This window comes from Ochotona curzoniae, unplaced genomic scaffold (assembly GCF_017591425.1).
Source record: "Ochotona curzoniae isolate NIBS_2020 unplaced genomic scaffold, NIBS_Ocur_1.0 contig_1302, whole genome shotgun sequence".
In the NCBI taxonomy this organism is placed as follows: Eukaryota; Metazoa; Chordata; class Mammalia; order Lagomorpha; family Ochotonidae; genus Ochotona; species Ochotona curzoniae.
In genome coordinates, this window is record NW_024465035.1 from 4367858 (window position 1) to 4386779 (window position 18922).

At 45.6% G+C, this 18922-nt stretch overlaps 1 protein-coding gene across 2 annotated transcripts in view; it reads right to left on the reverse strand.

The window, feature by feature from the left end:
• Nucleotides 1-163: 163 nt before the first annotated feature.
• The window catches only part of DNAJC13 (DnaJ heat shock protein family (Hsp40) member C13), a 90849-nt gene continuing 72090 nt past the window's right edge, over nt 164-18922 (reverse strand). Inside the window, exons 45-56 of one of the 2 annotated variants that reach the window (XM_040962837.1) lie at nt 17813-17904; nt 15149-15248; nt 14431-14505; nt 14106-14218; nt 12302-12471; nt 12121-12163; nt 11610-11783; nt 9297-9476; nt 8380-8520; nt 6553-6696; nt 5429-5528; nt 164-2022 (exon numbers count right to left, since the gene is read on the reverse strand). In XM_040962837.1, coding sequence (XP_040818771.1) covers nt 1916-2022; nt 5429-5528; nt 6553-6696; nt 8380-8520; nt 9297-9476; nt 11610-11783; nt 12121-12163; nt 12302-12471; nt 14106-14218; nt 14431-14505; nt 15149-15248; nt 17813-17904 — 1439 coding nt within the window. In that variant the 3' untranslated portion in view covers nt 164-1915. Of the gene's footprint in view, nt 2023-5428; nt 5529-6552; nt 6697-8379; nt 8521-9296; nt 9477-11609; nt 11784-12120; nt 12164-12301; nt 12472-14105; nt 14219-14430; nt 14506-15148; nt 15249-17812; nt 17905-18922 lie in introns of those variants that run through there. The other variant, XM_040962847.1, reaches the window with a different exon arrangement.

Here is an 18922-nt window from a genome sequence, read left to right on the forward strand (position 1 = left end):
AAAGGTGGCACGCAGCATCACGTGGCCAGAGGCAAGGAGCCTGTGTGCAGGAAGCTCTGTGCGTGCTCACCGAACCTGCAGGGCCTCATCATGTGGCTCCGCTCACTTCCCCAGGGCCCACTCCCCACGCTGGCTCAGCACCATCAACACTGGACGCTGGGGGACCAACAGTCAAAGTACAGCAGTAGGAAAAGGAAGAACATTGCATTGGTTCAGATTCTCTTAACTTAGTCTCAATGTACCTATTAGAATTTCTCGCATTAAACATTTTCATGATATAGTTTAGAAGCTAAAAAATTTTACATATGTAAAATAAGTATACAAGAGTATTTCAAAGAGTTTACAGATTAGAAGCTAAGTTTGGAGTACATGGGTCAAGTCCTGGCTGTACCACTGACTCCGGTGCAGTCTGCGAAGGTGGCAGGCGCGGGCTCAAGGGGCTGGTTCCCCACCAGCAGGTCTGCACGGGGAAACCTGCACTGAACTGCAACTTGGCTCAGGATGCTGCGGTCATTCTGAGGGAAGGTGAAGTGGCAAACAAACAAAAACAAAACATAACAAGAAACCCAGGCATGCTCCAGGAGGATTTTAAAGACCCCCCTCCCCCTCCCCGTATACATGGATTTTTAACATTTTTGCGCTAACACAAACTTTTACTTTCCATGGACTTTCTGAAGGACCTTGACTCTGCAATTCTTTAAGACACTTGACACAAAATTGTGAATTAGTACTGGGAGTAAGACAAAGCTTCCATTTAAGCTGCATTACACACCAACTGTGGAATAAATCTGTCCTTGCTTTAACAGGCAGCTTCGCAGGGAATGTCTGAGTATTTCTGCTGTGTTTATATATTCTGGTCACACTAGATCTACATGTCGAGATACGAAATTGAAATCAGCCTCTAATGTTTTCATTTTCTCTCCTCTTAAAAATACTCAAATTCATGTCATCTACACAGAGTACTGATTAGCAGTCTGACATGTTCCTAAACAGTATACGGAGGGCAAACGAGCTGCTGTTTCTGGAAACTCAGACGTGTCTGAACTGCTACTCCGGGACTCGGGACTCGGGGCTGGGAATGAGCAGTCATGACAACATCGCTGTCTAAACGAGGACGTTGGATGATAAGGTAAGCTGCGTTTATCGCTATTAAACCTTTCTTAGATAGAAAAGATATGTGAGGCCTTCAAGAGAAAATTAAACTAGAACAAATATGTCTCATTAACAAAGCAGTCAATTCCCTTTATTTTTAAAATTCTATGTACATATATGAATGATCTGTATAATGTACATTCAATATAGAAAGCTTTATATATTTGATAATGTATAGAACATTTCACAATTACACTAATCTCTTACATAACATCTCTCAATGCTTCTGCACAAGCCTCTTTGATTCAGTCTGGTGTGCACTGTGAGCTCCGAGAGGGTCAGTGACGGAGGACAGGATGCCGGCCGCGGCTGTGGGGACCAAGTCACACAGCATCAGCCACGCACAACTGATTGCGGGACAGGGAAATGTCCTCGTCTGGGGACAAGTGACTCGTTCGGTCTGCAGACTGCAGCTCAACCCAGCAGTCACACTAAACCAAAACAACCATTATAAAAACTAGGAAGAAAGTTTTGTCATTCTGATTCACAGTCTTGTAAACAGATACAAAGGAACAAAATGTGCTTACATCCATCAAGAAAAAAACTCTTGTGTACCCGCTTAGGTCGGTCCACAGAACGCTTTCTCAACATGATACAATTAGAATCACTGACTTTTTTCCTAAATAAAAATATATTTATAGAAAAAGGAATAACACTGTCATGAAACCAGGAGAAAGGCAGTAAGAATTTGCTTCAACGTGTCAGCTGGAGGAATGTGGACTGGGCACTGGCCTTTCCGAGTCTAGCGTCTCTCAAAAACGTTTCAAGTTTGATAGCCAAGGTCGCCTGCCTCATGGTCTACAGGAGGCGGCAGGTTGGACATGACCGATGAGGATGTACCCGCAGTAAGGTAGCCAGCAACGCCAGGTCCTGCAAGAGAACGGAAAACACACGCAGGTCCAGAAAGCTGTCACACAAAGCAGTGACTTCTAAAACATCAGAATGCCCACCATGAGCCCGCGATGCTCTGCTAGCAGTCTTTAACCTTACAGTTAGAGTATCATTCTCATGGTTTGCTTTTACTATGTGGCAAAGTTAAAAATAATTGCAGAACTTATGCTAGACAGTAAGTAACATGACTATGGAAATGTGGGGAAGCACAATTGCAAAGAGCCCAGGCTCTCAAAGAGCTGTGCACAGGCAGACAAAACATACACCGCCCCCGCCCACCCAAAGTCACCTGTGACAAAGCACACGGTCAACACTGACTTCACCTATTCTCGTCTGGTACAAGCTATGCTGCTCTGACAAGCAGTACCACATGGGTAAGTCTGCTATGCCAATCAGAAAAGAAAGGCGCTGGGTATCTACTCTGTCGTAGGTAAAAACAAGAATGCCATGGATATAGGTAACAATTTTTCAGTTATTTGTCTTCCCTGACTGTCTATAGCTTGAAAGTGTTACACATGATGTGTCCTATGAGCACAGGGAAGGCTTTAGCCTTCAGACACTGCATGAACGCTGAGTCACATCGCAGAAGCACTGTGCACAGCACCACACTAACACTGGGCGACACCTGCAGCTGACACAGTGGGAAACAAGGCAAGCAACTAAGGGGCATGGAAGGGAAGGACCAGGAAAGCAGTGGGAGCGGCATGCATTTAGCAAAAGAGTTCTCTACCTGCTGCAGAGAGCTACACAGAAGTTAGCAAGCTGCCCGGCAGAGCAGATCTAAAACCCGCTCCTGAGGTGAAGGGGGCTGCTGCCGGTTAGAAGGGAAGGAGAGACACCTGAGGGGAGAGAAGAAAGATGAGAAGCAAGGCGGGTGAGGAAGTGCAAACAGCAGAGCCGTCTGAGAGGCCGAGGCACACCGGGCTGACTGACGGAGGACAGACGGGCAACGCAGGCGTATCTCGTCCTTCCACAGGCACGTGTCCTGTGTGAAACGGCTGGTTCCAAACGGCACACAGGCGGTTACACAGGACCTGGCCTGTACGAGCTTCCACTGAACATGACCCAGGGCAGCCTGACACTTGGAGCCTTGTGCTTAAAATGCTCACAGAAGAGACACTGTACAGGCAGACACACCCTGCTTAGGGCCACGACAACAGGAGGCCACAGCACCATGGCACAGGTGAACGTCCTCTGAATGCCTGGGGGCAGCACTAGCAGCACAGCACCGAGCATTGCTGGTAGTTTCAATGTGAAACACAGCAACATGTGCTGACTAGCAGCACATCCCAGCTGTTTGAAAAGAAACTCTGTAAGCTTGAACTTTAGGTATTTCTTTTGATCTGGGGATGGAGAAAAAATACACTGAGACCTTAAGAACACTGCGAACTGAGAAAACTCGGGAACCTCTCATGCTAACATCGAAGCAGGCAGAAATCAAACTGTAGCCTTCGCAGAGAGGGGCCATCGATCCCCGAAACTCGGTAAAGGAAGCAAGACTCTCTCCCCCTTTGCTGCCGGCCTCTCTGAGGATGTGCTTGGTCCCTGCGTGGGGCCCACCTAGCTGCATCCTCTAGGAAAAGGTGGGAGAGAACAAGGGCACTCAGCACATAGCCAATGTGTGTAAGGCCCTCAGATGGAGAGGAACAAGATGCAGTTCTTACAAGAGGCCCCGAGAGCGCAACCGGCGGCCATGCTGGAGTCTAGGTGTAAAGAAAGCGTCTTGCCCTCCGAGTCCCAGGCCTGAAACATTCACCAGAGCCCCTGCTCCTCTCCTGCTGTTCTACTACTTATAGATCTTGCGTTTGCTGGCACCAGGCTGTTGTTTTTTCTTTTTGTACAGAACTTTGCGAATAACAACTCTTTCTTTTTTGTCTTCTCCAGTCACAGCAACTACTTCTCACGCTGTACACAGATACAATCTCCACGTAAAAGGAAAGACAGACACCAGATGGTACGGTCCCTCTGTGCTCGGTTTCTATAATCACTCAGGGATCTGCTCACCTCGTCTCTACTCTAAGCACAGCACACGCCTCACTTGGTTCCCAGCTTGTCAGCAAGGCAAGGACACCTGCAGCTTACTTCAACAAAGCCAACCAAGGAAAGCTAAACACCACGGAAAAGCAAGAGAACAAGAGGCCTTCCTGCAGAACAGCTTCCAATGCACAAATTCTTCAAGGTCAACGCTTCAATAAATGTTTACTCTTAACTCAGAAAATACCCTGATATATGGAGTAATGATGATAACAGTATTTTCATGGTTTTTTAATGTCTGCAAACAGTTCAAAAAGTTTTTAGCATGCCTATGGAATGTGATCCTAACTAGAAGCTGTAGTATCACCTCACATTTGCTTTTTAAGCATTACTTTTGTTTTTCAAGGCACCGAGAGGCCGACGGGAAAGAGACGTGGCCGAAGGGCAGTGGGAGCGAGCGCTCCCAGCACTCACGGCCGACTCCCCACGACGGCCAGGCTCGCCACATCTCCTGCTCCCTCTTTCTTTCGCTCTGCCTTTCAAACACATAGACAACACGTTTAAAAAGAAAAAGGTAAGACTTTCTCTAATCTCCCTGTTTTTAAATATTCAAATTTCAGCGTTCATGACTGCTTAAACATCTACACTAGCAATCTGAATTCTTAGCCCTGCTGTAACTGTAACACGATAGTTCATTTTTTCCCTACTTTCCCTACATTATCACTGGTTAGAATGTGAGGTGACCTCCTCATACATACAGCTATGTCAGCCAGACACCGAGAACCACCGCACATTAAGGTCAATACCAAGTGAACACTTTTAAACCAGACATGCATTCCACCTTTGTCAAAACGACACTGTGACTTGCATCTTGGACAAAAGCCAGTATGAAAATGACTATAAGTTATCATGTAGCTCGTATGTCAAGTGGACAAATGTCATGAGTGTCAGACTTTTGTCCCTACGTACTAAAACTTTATTCTGTACCTACATGCTTCCTCCTCGTGGGAGAACAAAGCCTAACTTTGCAGCACAACTACAGACTGACAGAAACCTTGAAAGTATTCTAGATATGCGTTTACATGTGTGTATACACGGATGTGCACGCATGGAACTCGGGTCTGCTGACAGAAGCAGCACGTTATCTCCTGAAGCTCCTGAGCACTCTTCACTATTGTTACATCTTTGATACACACATGCTCTCAGTGCAATCTGTGACACTGTTATCAAGTGAGCAAAGTACCTGGAACACATTCAACACACATACCCAAGGTCTCCCACAAGCTCACAGCACCGGGTCAGCCTACAGTCTACACAAACACCCTGAGGGCCCAGACTCTATGCAAGGCTAAAAGAAGACCCAGGTGGCTTTTACAGGGTGTCCTGGGCCCACCAATTAGACATGGCTTACCTGTGAGGTATCCTGCGGTTTGTGAGTCAGAAATGAACAAATCATGTTTCTGATCTTTGAAGGCACTCCAGACTGAAGAACGAGAAAGAATTTCATTCACCTAAGGGGTAAAGCAAACAGAAATGAAGTAAGGATTGGGCTGACAAATTGAACTAGAGAGAGATCAGCTGACTTTCAAAGCAACAAGGAATAAAGACTCAAAGGTGGAGCAGAGGTGGGCACTCCTTAAAGCCTACATCGCAGGGGCTATGTGAGGCACGTCTCACTGAATCGTGCCTTCAATCTTAGGCTGAGCTCCATCTCTGAACCAATGATTTGTGGATCTCTGGGCAGAAGATTCCCACACAGAAAGTGGTGCTGTGACAGTAACAGACGGCTGACCATGCTGAACTGACAAATGAACTCTTCATGAGTAACGGACTTATGGAAAACAAACAAACAAACTAAAAAAAACCCTGAAAATCTGAAGCTACAGCTTGAAGTAGTCTTTAAAATCACAGGTAGTGCTCTATGGAGGTTAGTGAAGAGGGCTGTGAAGAGCATGCATTCTTAAGATAGGAAACCGTTTACTAGAGAAAACGGTATCAAAACAGTACAGGTCAACTGGGTAAACACTGCCATCACATAAAGAAGCAATTCGAAAATAGCAAGTTAAGAAAGTAAGTTCTGGGTCTCACGTTCAGAAATCAGACGCTTGCTGAATACCTCCCACGTCACTTCATATAAGCACCAAAAAAACAAAAAAACAAACAGACAAAAAAAAAAAACAAAAACAAAGAAGAGGAAAGTTGAAATCTGCAGTTTTAAACATGCATATGGGCTGAGTGGAAATTAATGCCCGTTTTTGTGCTAGGCAGTTTCAGGATTTTTCTTCCTGAAATGTGTAACATGCCATCACATGCAGAAGAACCCTGCAAAATGAATACAAGCTTACAGTTTGTACTTTTGGGGTGCCAACACCCACTTGGGTTCTGGTCTTGGACCTGCTCCATTATGTGCAACTCAAATGCACTGCTAAGTGGAACCTCGGCAGGAGGGCACTGACAGCCACGGCACAGACCCGACCTTGAGGACACTTCCTGCTAAGTGGCAGGTGCAGGCTGCTCCCGTGAAGACCCACGCACCTGTTCTCCATGCTGCAGGCTTCGAGTCATGGCCTTGAGAGCTTTGACAATTTGAGCTTTAGTGGCCGCGGGGCTGTCCAGACTTTCAAGGCCAACACCTTCAAGTAATTTTAAGAGGTATGGGACCAAATCGGCTTTTAGGGCCTAGAAGGAAGAATAAGTACATATAAACATACTGAAAATAATGTCAGTTGTTCAGTGAAGAAATAATTTTATTTCTAGAACCATACCTGGAAGAATAGTCTGTCTTCACAGAACCCCAAAGCCAGGTATGAGGCGATTAACAAGTGCTAATGCAAGTTACTGAGATTGTTTTGTGTCATCCAGTGCCAAACGTCAGTCATCTGACCTTCCTAACCCCCTGTGGCAGGTGCTTTCCGCCCTTGACAGCAAACAAGCATGGAGGGTGCAACACCTGCTCGTCAGCACAGACTTACAGAACTCATCTGTGAAACTTCAGACATTATACTGGACTATGTGCTCGAATGATGCTAAACTAAGACGTAACTCAATGTCTGAAATATTTTAGTCTTCTTTCATGTCTCAAAACATTAATATTTGTAGTCATCATATGCATCGCCCATCATCCTAGTAAAAGCTGGTTAACACACTGAAACTCCAGGGGAAGAGGTACTGCTCTCAGAGCATCCCTGCCTGGGTGGCTCTACTTCCCAGAGGACTCAGTCCTGGGGCTCAACAGCACGCCTGAGCTCACAGCGCCATCAAGTGGCCGTTTCACCTCATGCTCTCTGTTCACCCAACTCTTGCAGCTGACCCCAGGTCTGAGGCTCTGAGCATCCAGCGTCTGAGAGGCACTCTACCTGCCTAAGCCAGAGTCCGAGCGAGGAAAGGGAGGCAGCACGGGGGCTGGGAGGCTACTCAGGCTGAGCACACCAGCTTTCACCGCGTCACCCGACAAGTTGTGGGAAACCAGGGAAGGGTTTTCAAGATGGAGAGTCAACCAGTCATATTTTAGATATACTTTTACTTTTAAATTTTATTCTAAGCATTTCTAGGATGCAAACTGATGTGATACATACTTACGATGTAAAGTGATTACGTGAAGCTGATTAGCATATCCATCACTTCAACTATTTGTTCTTTTTGTGTGGTGAAAACTTCTGAAATTTACCAGTTTTGAAACATACATTTATTTACTCTAGCCACGCTATGCAACAGAAATCAAAATTTGCTAGTCTTGTCTCAGTTAACCTTTGACCCCGCGCATCCTACCCACTCGGTGGTCTGGACCCCACCCTCGGCACCTGTCCTTAGTGGTATTTTACAAAGACTACTTTTCTAAGGTTTTTTTTCTTTTTTAAAGGTCAGTGTGTTTTTGTTCTTCCTGTGCCTGCCTAATCTACATCAGTATCTATGAAGTTCAGTTTTTATTCGGCGGACAGTCTCTTCAAAAAGGTCAACAAAAACCTTGGCATGTTTCTTAAATATGAGAAGCAAAGGAATAAACAGAAAAGGCTAATACTTCACAAAGCAAGCTAAAGCTAAATGCTTAGTGAGATTCAGAATTGAAACATCACTGACACGCTGAGGCAGGTAAGACTTTTGGAAACTGCCCCTTCTCTCTCTCTCACACACACACACACACACACACACACACACTCTCTCTCTCTCCCCCTTTCTCTCTCTCACACACACATTCTCATGTGTCTCTTTTCTATACAAAACATCAACTTCCGCATGGACAGATTCATAAATTGCTTTTCATCACCTGAGCCAGAGAAATCCCATGAGTGCCGAGGGGGTGAACAGCCTGGTGATCTGGTATACCTGCTTTTTCAAGAGTGCTGGATGCAGAAACTCACTCACTTGTGCGACTAACTCGCTCTGCTCCTTCTGAAACATCCGGTTAATCGCTTCGCAGGCCAGCCCGACAGTGTCTGCGCGCCTCCTCATCCCATTCATCAGCGGGCCGATGGTCTCCAAGGACGCCATGGCTCGGACGCACAGCTAAACGGAGAGCGGAGGTTACTCACAGGGCAGCACGGTGGCCGACCAAAGCTCTGCACAGGCTCAACTGAGTAACAAGTCGAGCAATTCTGCTTTCTTTTATTAAGGACAAATTTTTTGATTAAATTTTTTATTATTTTATGATACAGCTCCATCCCCAAATTCCCTCCCCCGACTGATTTCCCCTATATTATTACAATAGGATAGTCCTTTATAAACAGTCATAATTCTATCATTCTGCTATTCAAGTGTATCCTGACACTGCAGGTCTGGACAATGGAAGAGACTCCAGCATCCCATTGTCAAAAATATATTTAACAGTTTCTTTGGGAGTCCATCTTTTGAAAGTAGAGATACATACTGCATTGTGTCTTCAAATCTGGGTATGACAGTCTCTGCTACACTTTTACTATCATTCCCCTTAAGTAAAAGCCAGAAAACAAAATCCACAACAGGAAGAACAGTAAATTTACAGCAACATGAAGTTAAGTAACATGTTACAGAAAGACCAATGTGTAGCTAAAGTGATGGAAAATTAAAAACCTTCTTAAAGAAAATGTTACTGCATGACCCATGTGGCACGGAAGAGATCAATAAGAAAGAGAAAAAATGTTTTGTGAAGAAATAACAAAAAAACAAAAGGTTTAAGAATTGATAAGGTATCATGCAGTTGATCTGTACAGAGCTACTGTTAGCAGGGGATTCACATAGCAACAAACATCAGGGAGGAGCGGCGGCCCCGAGCAGCGAGGTGCGAGCTGGAGGGAGGGCCATACCTCATTGTCAGACAGCGCGTGGATCACCCGCACAGCACTCTTGGGCACGGCGCTGTTCCTGTGATTGAGTGCCTGGATCACTTTGGGGAGATGGCCCAGGGGAGGCACTTGGTCGGCCAGCTGAGGCTGCGCACTGAAGAGGCACACTGCAGCCAGGGTCACAGTTTCCAGCGTTTCCCCCTGCAAGTGAAACAGCAGATAAGACACTGACAGAGTCCTAACATCCCTGCTACTGTGACTGTACTTGGTGTTCAAAATTAGGGACCCAGGAGCTCTAAGTACCAATACTTGCAAACAGATTCATGTAACCCAGAAGAACCTGTAATTTTCTTCAGAAAAAGACATGAATCTAAAGGATACTAAGGATCTTCTATTTTAACCTAGATAGCCTTCTTTTAAGATTTATTTTTATTTTTATTGGAAAGTCAGATATAGCGAGAGGAAGAGAGCAAGATTTTCAGTACGCTGATTCACTCCCCAAGTGACTGCAACCGCTGGAGCCGAGCTGATCTGAAGCCAGGGGCGAGGAGCCTCCTCTGTATCTCCCACGTGGGTGCAGGGTCCCAAGGCTCTGGGCCGTCCTCCATTGCTTTGCCAGGCCACGAGGAGGGAGCTGGATGGGAAGCACGGCTGCCAGGATACGAACTGGTGCCCATATGGGATCCCAGCACACGAGGCGAGGACTTTAGCCACTAGGATACTGGGCCGGGCCCATAACCTAACCCAGATAGCCTTTTACTGGGCAATGCATGCCTTATTTCTGATGCAGGTTTAGAATATCATTCCCCAAAAGACACTAGTAGAGAATTTCAGATGTTACAGATATGTGAATGTTTGAGAACATCAACACTCCAGAAGAACACAGAAAAACATTCCTACTATAACATGCTTGGATACCTTAATATACTCAATTTGTGGAGAACAGAACAAGAAGAAAACTCCAAGCTTACATCAGTGTAAGTACCTATGAGTATATCTGTCACAAACGGCAATACTGTCTGGGCACTCGTTGGTTCACTCCCCAGACTCCCGCACTGACAGAGGGGGGCGTCCGGGTCAGGCTGAAGTCAGGAGTCCAGAAATGGATCGAGTTTCAGATGGGCAGCAGGGATTTCAGTACTGTGGGTACCATCTGCTGCCTCCCGGGGTGGGCACTGGCAGCAAGTGTTACCCACCAGCAAGCCAGGACTTGAATCCAGGCCCTCTGCATGGTATGGCAAACAGGAATCCCAGAGAGGGTTTTAAGTCTTGCACCAAACCAAATGTACCGTAAGTGAAGATGGGGACCACAATGAGAATCAAAGTAAAGGAGCTCACGCACGTGCTTCTGAAGCTTCACCTCCTGAGATTTCATTGAAAGCTGGATTTACCGAGTGACTGTGGCAAGGAACGAGCTGCTCCAGCCACTAGCGCCCTCCCCGAATGCCCAGACAGCCCAGGGAGAGCTGGGCCAACGTCAGGCACTCGATTCATCTCCACAGTGGGCTCCAGGGACTGGGGACCCGTGGGCCATCTGCCATCCTGACATCCCGCGGGGCCCTCGGCAGCGGCAAGCTAGAGTACTGACGTAAACTGAGTCAGGACCAGTATTAAACTCAGAAGCCCCACTATGGGAGGAATGACGTCTTAGTCACAAGGCCACTTATCTATTAACTTCTGGGGTCTTCCCGTTTGTTCCTCGGGTTTCCGGCTTGCTAGGTCATCACAAGGCTACCTCCCCCTGGTGCTCCCCGGCAGTCTACAGCGGAGCACGGCTCCAGCAATCACCCACACGTCGTCCTGTCGAGGGACGAGGGCCGTGAAAAGCAGGCCCAAGCAGGACATACTTTCAGAGGAACACGCAACATTTTGGATTTTCCTTAAAATTGTTTAATCATTGAATATACGGTAAAAACAACTTTCAGAAGTTCCGTAATTATTAGAAATAACTATCTTCTCAAATACAGATATGCTTATTGCAGCTACATTATACTTCTAAGCTAGGTTTGTGATAAACATACTCTTTAGTACAGTAAGAGCTTCAGTTTGGAACATCCAAAAATAGTAACAAAAAAGAATAATTGGCCTAATGTACATATCTGAATTCAAACATGGCAGCGAAGCTGAAAGACATGGCCACGTGTTAAATCACGGTCACCAAGGATGAGTTTTTGAAGAGAAATACACACACACACATAGATATTATATTTACATATGTTGATATTATATATCTATATATACAAATATATATCAATATATATTATTATCTATCTATCCATTTATCTATCGAGCCAACTATCCAATGTTTTCAAGAACTTGATGGATAAAGCTTACGTGAGGACTGTTCTTTTCCAGGAGCTCAGTTAACTTCTCCAGTAGTGCAACAAGAAATTCTCGAGGTTTCCTGAGAACCCAAGCTGGCTGCGCAATGAAGATTCTCAGGAAGACGCCTCCAACAGCGAGTTCGCCCTCTGCTTCTCCGAACGCCACGGCGAACTCCTCGGGCAGCTGCAGGAGAGGACACGGCCAGGCCGCTTCAGAGGCACAAGGCCAAGAAACACCAACTCTACCAAAGAGACATTCACAAAGCCCGCCCAGAAACAATCATTGATTTAATCAAATGACAAGGGCAGGAAGTTTTATTTTCCTCTTAATGAAGTTCAGACAAGGTACTCTGGTTAGCTGTTTTAAAAGTGAATATTCCTACTTGTAAGTTTGACGTCTTAATTTTCCAGAGTATTTAAGAGTCTTAACAACAAAGCAGTTCTAGGTTGGTTTTAATGAATGTAGCAATTGAACAAACACAAATCAGTAAGAATAAAACGTAAACACAAGCGTGCCTTACCTTCCAGTTTGCATCAGGGTTATCCTGCTGATTCTTAAAGTGCCTTGGGAAGGAAGGGGGGTGGAATGACAAAGTTCAGTTACAAAACAAGGCTCTTAGCGACTTTCAGATCTACCCAAGAGAAGTGAGGAGTGAGAACGCGGGTTCTTCCCGGGTTCACCTGCAGGTGGGGGTTACTCACTCCAGCATCATTTCTCTAACTGTAGTGGATACTTTATCTCTGGAACTGTCATTCCAAATTAGCTCAGGGTTTTCATGTGTTCCTTCAAAAATATGGACAGCAGCTTCAGGGTTGTCTCTCATTGCATCCATGAAGACACTTGGTAAAAATTTCATTAATGTTATTCGAACCTATACAAGCAAGTATGAGAGAGAGAGAGAGACCTGTTGGCGGCATCTCAGTATTTGGCTTGAGTTATGGGATTTTTTCCAGGGTAGAACATCGGCATAAGTTATACATCTGCTGTGGGCTGTTACCTAGCAAAACAACCTTGGTTCATTCCCACAGCAGAACACTAGTTTCTGGATATCCTGCTGCTGCCAATCACTCTCCCCCACCTGCCTGGGAAGAGCAGAGGAAAGCCAAGCACGTGGGTCTCTGCTGCCCACGTGGCAAACCTAGAGGGAAATCCCGGCTCCTCCTGGTCACACGGCTCCTCTGTCCCCTCCAGCCCCTCCATCCGCTCCTGGCCCTCTGTCCCCCCAGCCCCTCCATCCGCTCCTGGCCCTCTGTCCCCCCAGCCCCTCCATCCGCTCCTGGCCCTCTGTCCCCCCAGCCCCTCCATCCGCTCCTGGCCGTCTGGCTCCTCCTGGCTCCTCTGTTCCCTCCTGGCCCCTCTGGCTCCTCCTGGGTTTGGCATGGCTCAGCCGCAGGCTGGAGTATAATCATTTTCCGTCTCTCCCTTTCTCTTTCTTTCAATTAAATAAATGTTAAAGAAATAAAGAATGCACCTTGGGCCCGGCGCGGTGGCGCAAGTGGTTAAAGGTCCTCGCCTTGCACGCCCGGGATCCCATATGGGCGCCGGTTCTAATCCCGGCAGCCCCGCTTCCCTTCCAGCTCCCTGCCCGTGGCCTGGGAAAGCAGTCGAGGACGGCCCAAAGCTTTGGGAACCTGCACCCGCGTGGGAGACCCGGAAGAGGCTCCTGGCTTCGGATCGGCATAGTATCGGCCCGTTGCGCTCACTTGGGGAGTGAATCATCGGACGGAAGACCTTCCTCTCTGTCTCTCCTCTCTGTATATCCGCCTTTCCAATGAAAAAATAATAAAAATAAATCTTTAAAAAAAAAAAAAAAAAAAAAAAAAAGAATGCACCTCCCAGGCCCTGCTCTGTCCAAGCCTCTGGACGCACAGGTGTGAATCCTTGTTCCAAGCTCTCCTGTTGCTGATGTGTGCTACCGGATGCACAAGCAAGGGTTCAGTGAGCGCTACTTGTGAAGTTTACTTATTAGCTGTAAGGGAACTTCGTTCACACCTATGTCTCAGTATAAATCCATTCAACTTGTGCTCCAGACTGGACGACGGCTCACATCTGGGTAAAACACGGCCCTGCAGAGTGCGGCCGCGAGGGGCTGCCAGCCCGGTCTCCTTTCCTGAGGAGATGCCCCCTCACTAACCCAGGGGCCGTTGCCTTTGACAGCTGCGGGCTCACACACAGAGGACGCACCAGCGAGCCTGCCTGGGCGTTGTGGAGTCATCCGCAGACACAACCTCCCCCCCCGTTTGTACTTCTGTCTCTCCGACAAAAGCAAAGACAGATCAGTTGTCACAGGAGAAAAAAAAAAAAAAAAACACCAGTTAATGGACAATGTATATTATCTTTTAATTCCAGATTATAATCAATTCCATTTTCTCATTACTGAATTTTCATTGTACATCCGAACATATTTGGGGCCTAAAAATCTCCTAACTTTCATATCAAATCATTTGATCAGCATCAAATTCACTTAACTCTATTAATTTCCTTCCGAGATCTATTCTTGCTTACCTTTGGACCTATTAGTTTATCTGCTGTCATTTTAGCAAAAAGTTCCGCTGTCTGGGCTCGAACCTGTGGATGTGTTGAATTGCAGAACATATCCAATAAATAAATCAAAGCTCCTATGCAGGAGAAAAAAAGAATCAGTGCTTATGTTACACATAAAGAACATGCGTTTGCTAATCTATTTTCAAACATATTTCAACTCGATGCAGTCTGATTTTTATAATCTGTAACCTCCTCAGACATAGTTCTAGTTCATTAAACTAGACAGTGGCTGACAAGCCAGCCTTACCCCACAGATTATATAACCAACAAAGCCTTTATACATTACCCTTTGCCATTGCTTCTTTTATAATTTTTGTACTCGATGCCAAAGCATAAAGAGTCTCTAGAACAAGCTGACGACCTGTTGATAAGAGACACTGTCAAGACTGTGTTACACATTAGCTCACTCACCAGTTCCCAACTCTGAGGAATCATCACTAGTGCATACCCCACCGTATATACCCTACGCATACAGCTTATGCCCCACTATACATACGGCATATGCCACTATATACACAGCTTATGCCCCACTGTATATACGGCATATGCCACTATATACACAGCTTATGCCCCACTGTATATACAACATATACCACTATATACACAGCTTATACCCCACTGTATATACAACATATACCACTATATACACAGCTTATGCCCCACTGTATATACAACATATACCACTATATACACAGGTTACACCCCCACTATACACACGGCATATGCCACTATCTATAGGGCATATACCCCACTAGCTGTATGGCATATACTCCACTGTATATACAGTGTATACCTCACTGTACAGCAAGTTTTGAAATGGAAAATATAAGGCCATCATTTTTTTTGTTTATGTAAGCAATACAAAGATTCATCTAGTGTAAATACCACTTTAAATAGTCCCAGAACTACACACGGCTGACATGTCTGGATTTCTGTGGCAGGTGTGTATCCGAGCCCCCTGACTGTGTCATAGGCTACCAGGTCACAACAGGGAGCACACGTACTTGATGGCAGCGAATGCAGGAGAGCGAGTAAGTTGGACAAAACCACGGACTCTGCAATATTGTTCACACAATCTTGATTGGATGTCACTATATTCACAACCTGAAAATTAATCAATGGAATATTTAGAAGTTTTTAAGTAGTTCAAATTAAATCATATACACATCTAAGAAACGACAAATCCTTCATTTTTATGGAAGATAAAAAATTTTATTATATCTATTTGGATTTTTTTTATTGCATTTCATTTTATGACATTGTTTCCTAGGCTCTGAGGTTCCCCCAACCCCTTCCCATGCTCTCCCCACCCCGTGGTGGATTACTCTACCTTATTGCAGTATTACAGTTCAAATCCAGTCATGCTTCTTTCATTGCAAGCATAATGATCTTTTGAGAAATAGCATCTTGAGGCTTATGAAACTTTAAATACTATACCAGTATATAATTGAGAAATAGGATATATACTGTAATTTTTTTCTTAAATTTTAATTTACTTGAAAGGCAAGTTCCCATTTCCTGGTTCACTTTCCAAAGCCTGCAGAACCATCTGGCCTGCCCAGTGCACAAGCTGGGGACTCAATCCAGGCCCCCACACAGGATGCCCCACCTCCATGGCTGCGCTGGCAGGAAGCTGGAATGGGAAGCAGAGCTGAGTACTGGGTACCCCAACACAGCAGGTGGGTGTTCTAAGCTCTGTCTGCATCACTGTGACAGTGCCCGCTCCCTGTTGTCCTCTGAAGGACAGATCTGGGAGCCCGGTGACCGGAGGACAATCATCCTCACTGCTGGGATGCTTTTGCTTGCAGAGGGAGAGAGACTCAGCCAACAGACGAGGTCTACCTTTCCATTACAAAGAAACAGGCATATTCTTCTTTCAGAGAGGATGACTTCTATGTTTATTAACATCTCAGAGCAACATATCCTAGATTTAAAAATGTTTCTTTCAGAATTTACAAATGAAACTAACATATGGCCTAGCAGGTAAGATATCAGGATGTCTGTATTCCAGAACAAAATACTCAGCTTTGACTCCCCAGCTCTGACTGCTGCCTCCAAATTTCTGCTAACAGACACCTTGGGAGGCAACAGTTGATGGTTCAAGTGACTGGTTTCTGCTATGCAGGTGAGAGAACTGGACTGCTCTGGCATTAGCCTGGCACAGCCCCAAATGTTGCAAGAATTTGGGGAGGAACCAGCAGGTGTGATAATCTCTCTGTCTCGTAATCACAGAAACAACCCTCCAAAAATCCTGTGAGACTGAGAAATCAAACAGGAGAGAAAGCATGTTTTCAATTCAATTAGTATGCCTAAGGTTTTTTTTTTTTTTGGTCCAGTGTAATTCTGATATTCTATCAAAAATATTAAGTCTAAATGTAATCGAAAAAGATGTTGTGTATATTTAAATTCAGTTCCTTTTATTTTATTTGAAAGAAAGATCAGCTGGTTCATTCTCCAAACGTCCACAACAATCAGAGTAGACTAAGCTGAAGTAAAGAGTCTGGGACCCAATGTAGATCTCACGTGTAACAGGGACCCAAACCTGGGACCCAATGTGGACCTCACGTGTAACAGGGACCCAAACCTGGGACCCAATGTGGATCTCACGTGTAGCAGGGACCCAAACCTGGGACCCAATGTGGACCTCACGTGTAGCAGGGACCCAAACCTGGGACCCAATGTGGACCTCACGTGTAGCAGGGACCCAATGTGGACCTCACGTGTAGCAGGGACCCAAACCTGGGACCCAATGTGGACCTCACGTGCAGCAGGGACTCAAACCTGGGACCCAATGTGGACCTCACGTGTAGCAGGGACCCAAACCTGGGACCCAATGTGGACCTCACGTGTAGCAGGGACTCAAGGACGTGAGCCATCACCTACTGCCTCCTGGAGCACACGGAAGCAGAGAGCTGACTGCATGTGGAGGAGTGAAACTTCCACCCAGGCACTCTGACACAGGAGATAGGCATTCCTGCCCAACACCAACCTTCTTTAAAGTCATCTTACAAAGCACACATGTCCTTGTTACTGCAGGGTTGAACTTTGTGTTCTTTGTCATAAATTGTGCTCCAGCAGGCAGAACCATCCATGATTCTGGGAGCTCTCTTATGTCTGCCTCATTATGAGCCACGTGACCAGGGACTTCCTGAGTTTGAGGAAAAGGTTGCATCTAAACACTGTCCCATGGGACCAGTGGTCTCCTTTTCCTGAGGAAGAGCTTCCAATTTAAAGACCCCAGGTTCTGAGCAACTGGCTTTCCTAGACAACTCCACTGACCAACAGCACAGCCAGGTGTCTGGATGGATCCTGGTAAGAAGGCACAGAACCTGAGGAGCAAGGTCAGTTACAACGCAACTCACTGTGTGTATGCAGCTAGCAGGTCACTGGCCTCAATGCAAGAGATCTTGGAAATTGCTTTCTCTTCTTGCCGACCAGTGGATCCCTAAGTTTGTCCAGTAAAGCCTATTCACTCACTCATACAGGACAACGGGCACAACCCTGAACGCCTTCAAACTGATTCAAAACATAAAAACACGGTAACTTGGCTTAACAGTCAACATGAGAAAAGCACCATGTGCTTCTGTTCGGCTTTAGATGGGGATTACACAGGGCTTAGCGAACCACACGCTGGGGAGAGGTGGCACGGTTGATCAGGAGCACTGTACCTCTAGAGCCAACTGCTGCACCTGACCAGCCCCATGGACTCGAAGAAGAGAAAATATCAACTTAAAGTGGCCGATACATTCACTTTCAGAGCCTAGGGATAAGAAAAAATAATACTTTTTAAAAGAATCTCTAAAAATGACATCCTAAATTATAGATCTTCAGAACACATAACTCAATTGTTTACTACCAAACTGTAAGTCTGACAACCTTTCTACGCGCAGCGTCTAATAAGGCAAAGTTACTGGAATTTAGCTTCTATTTCCAAGTCTAGCCCTCATTTTATCAAAGAATCCAAACAGCTTGAAAATCTAAAATTCTCAGTGATAATTTTACTCCTGACCTTTAGCACTTGGGGTGATCTAATTATAGTCTAGGAAATTTTCACATCATTTGGCCTTTGAGTAAGACTAGGTTAAAACAAGCAAAGCAGTATTATAAATCAACAGGCATAGCCCATGGACTCCTTGTGAAAACCTTGCATAAGATGGAGTATTTTCACCTCTATTCACTTGAAACCCTTATTCTGTGTATTAATTATCATTCTGTTAATAAAACAAAACAAATTTACACAGTAAATTATGTTCAGCTCATATTTCCTTTTGCTATCTGGCAGTTACATACATCATAATTTGCAATCTTGTGAGGCCTTGTAACTTAAAACAGGAAAATGTTCTATAAATTTATTTCCAGCTCACTGAAATTCTCTCTCATTGGCCAGAATTGTTACAAATACATCAATGACATACAAGCTCCATTGTAAAACAGCATGAAATCCTAATACAAGAATATTATAGACACTATCAAAACTGAGTTTCTGCGCAGCCTTTTCTTCAATTTTAAGAAACTATGCGACAGGCAGAGAAAGAGCAGAACGCAGCGCATACAACAGAGAGCAGAGTGAGAGCGCCCCGTCGATGGCTCCGCCCAGATTTTCACGTGGCCAAAGCTGGGTGCTCCAGTGTGGTGTGGCACAGCACACAGAAGGCAGGACCGAGCTCTGTGAGCCATCACCGCTGCCTCCCAGGTCTGTGCTAGCAGCAGTCGGGGGTCACTGGGTGTGGAGCCGGACATGTGAACTACTGCCTTCAAGAATTGATCACCTCCCTCGA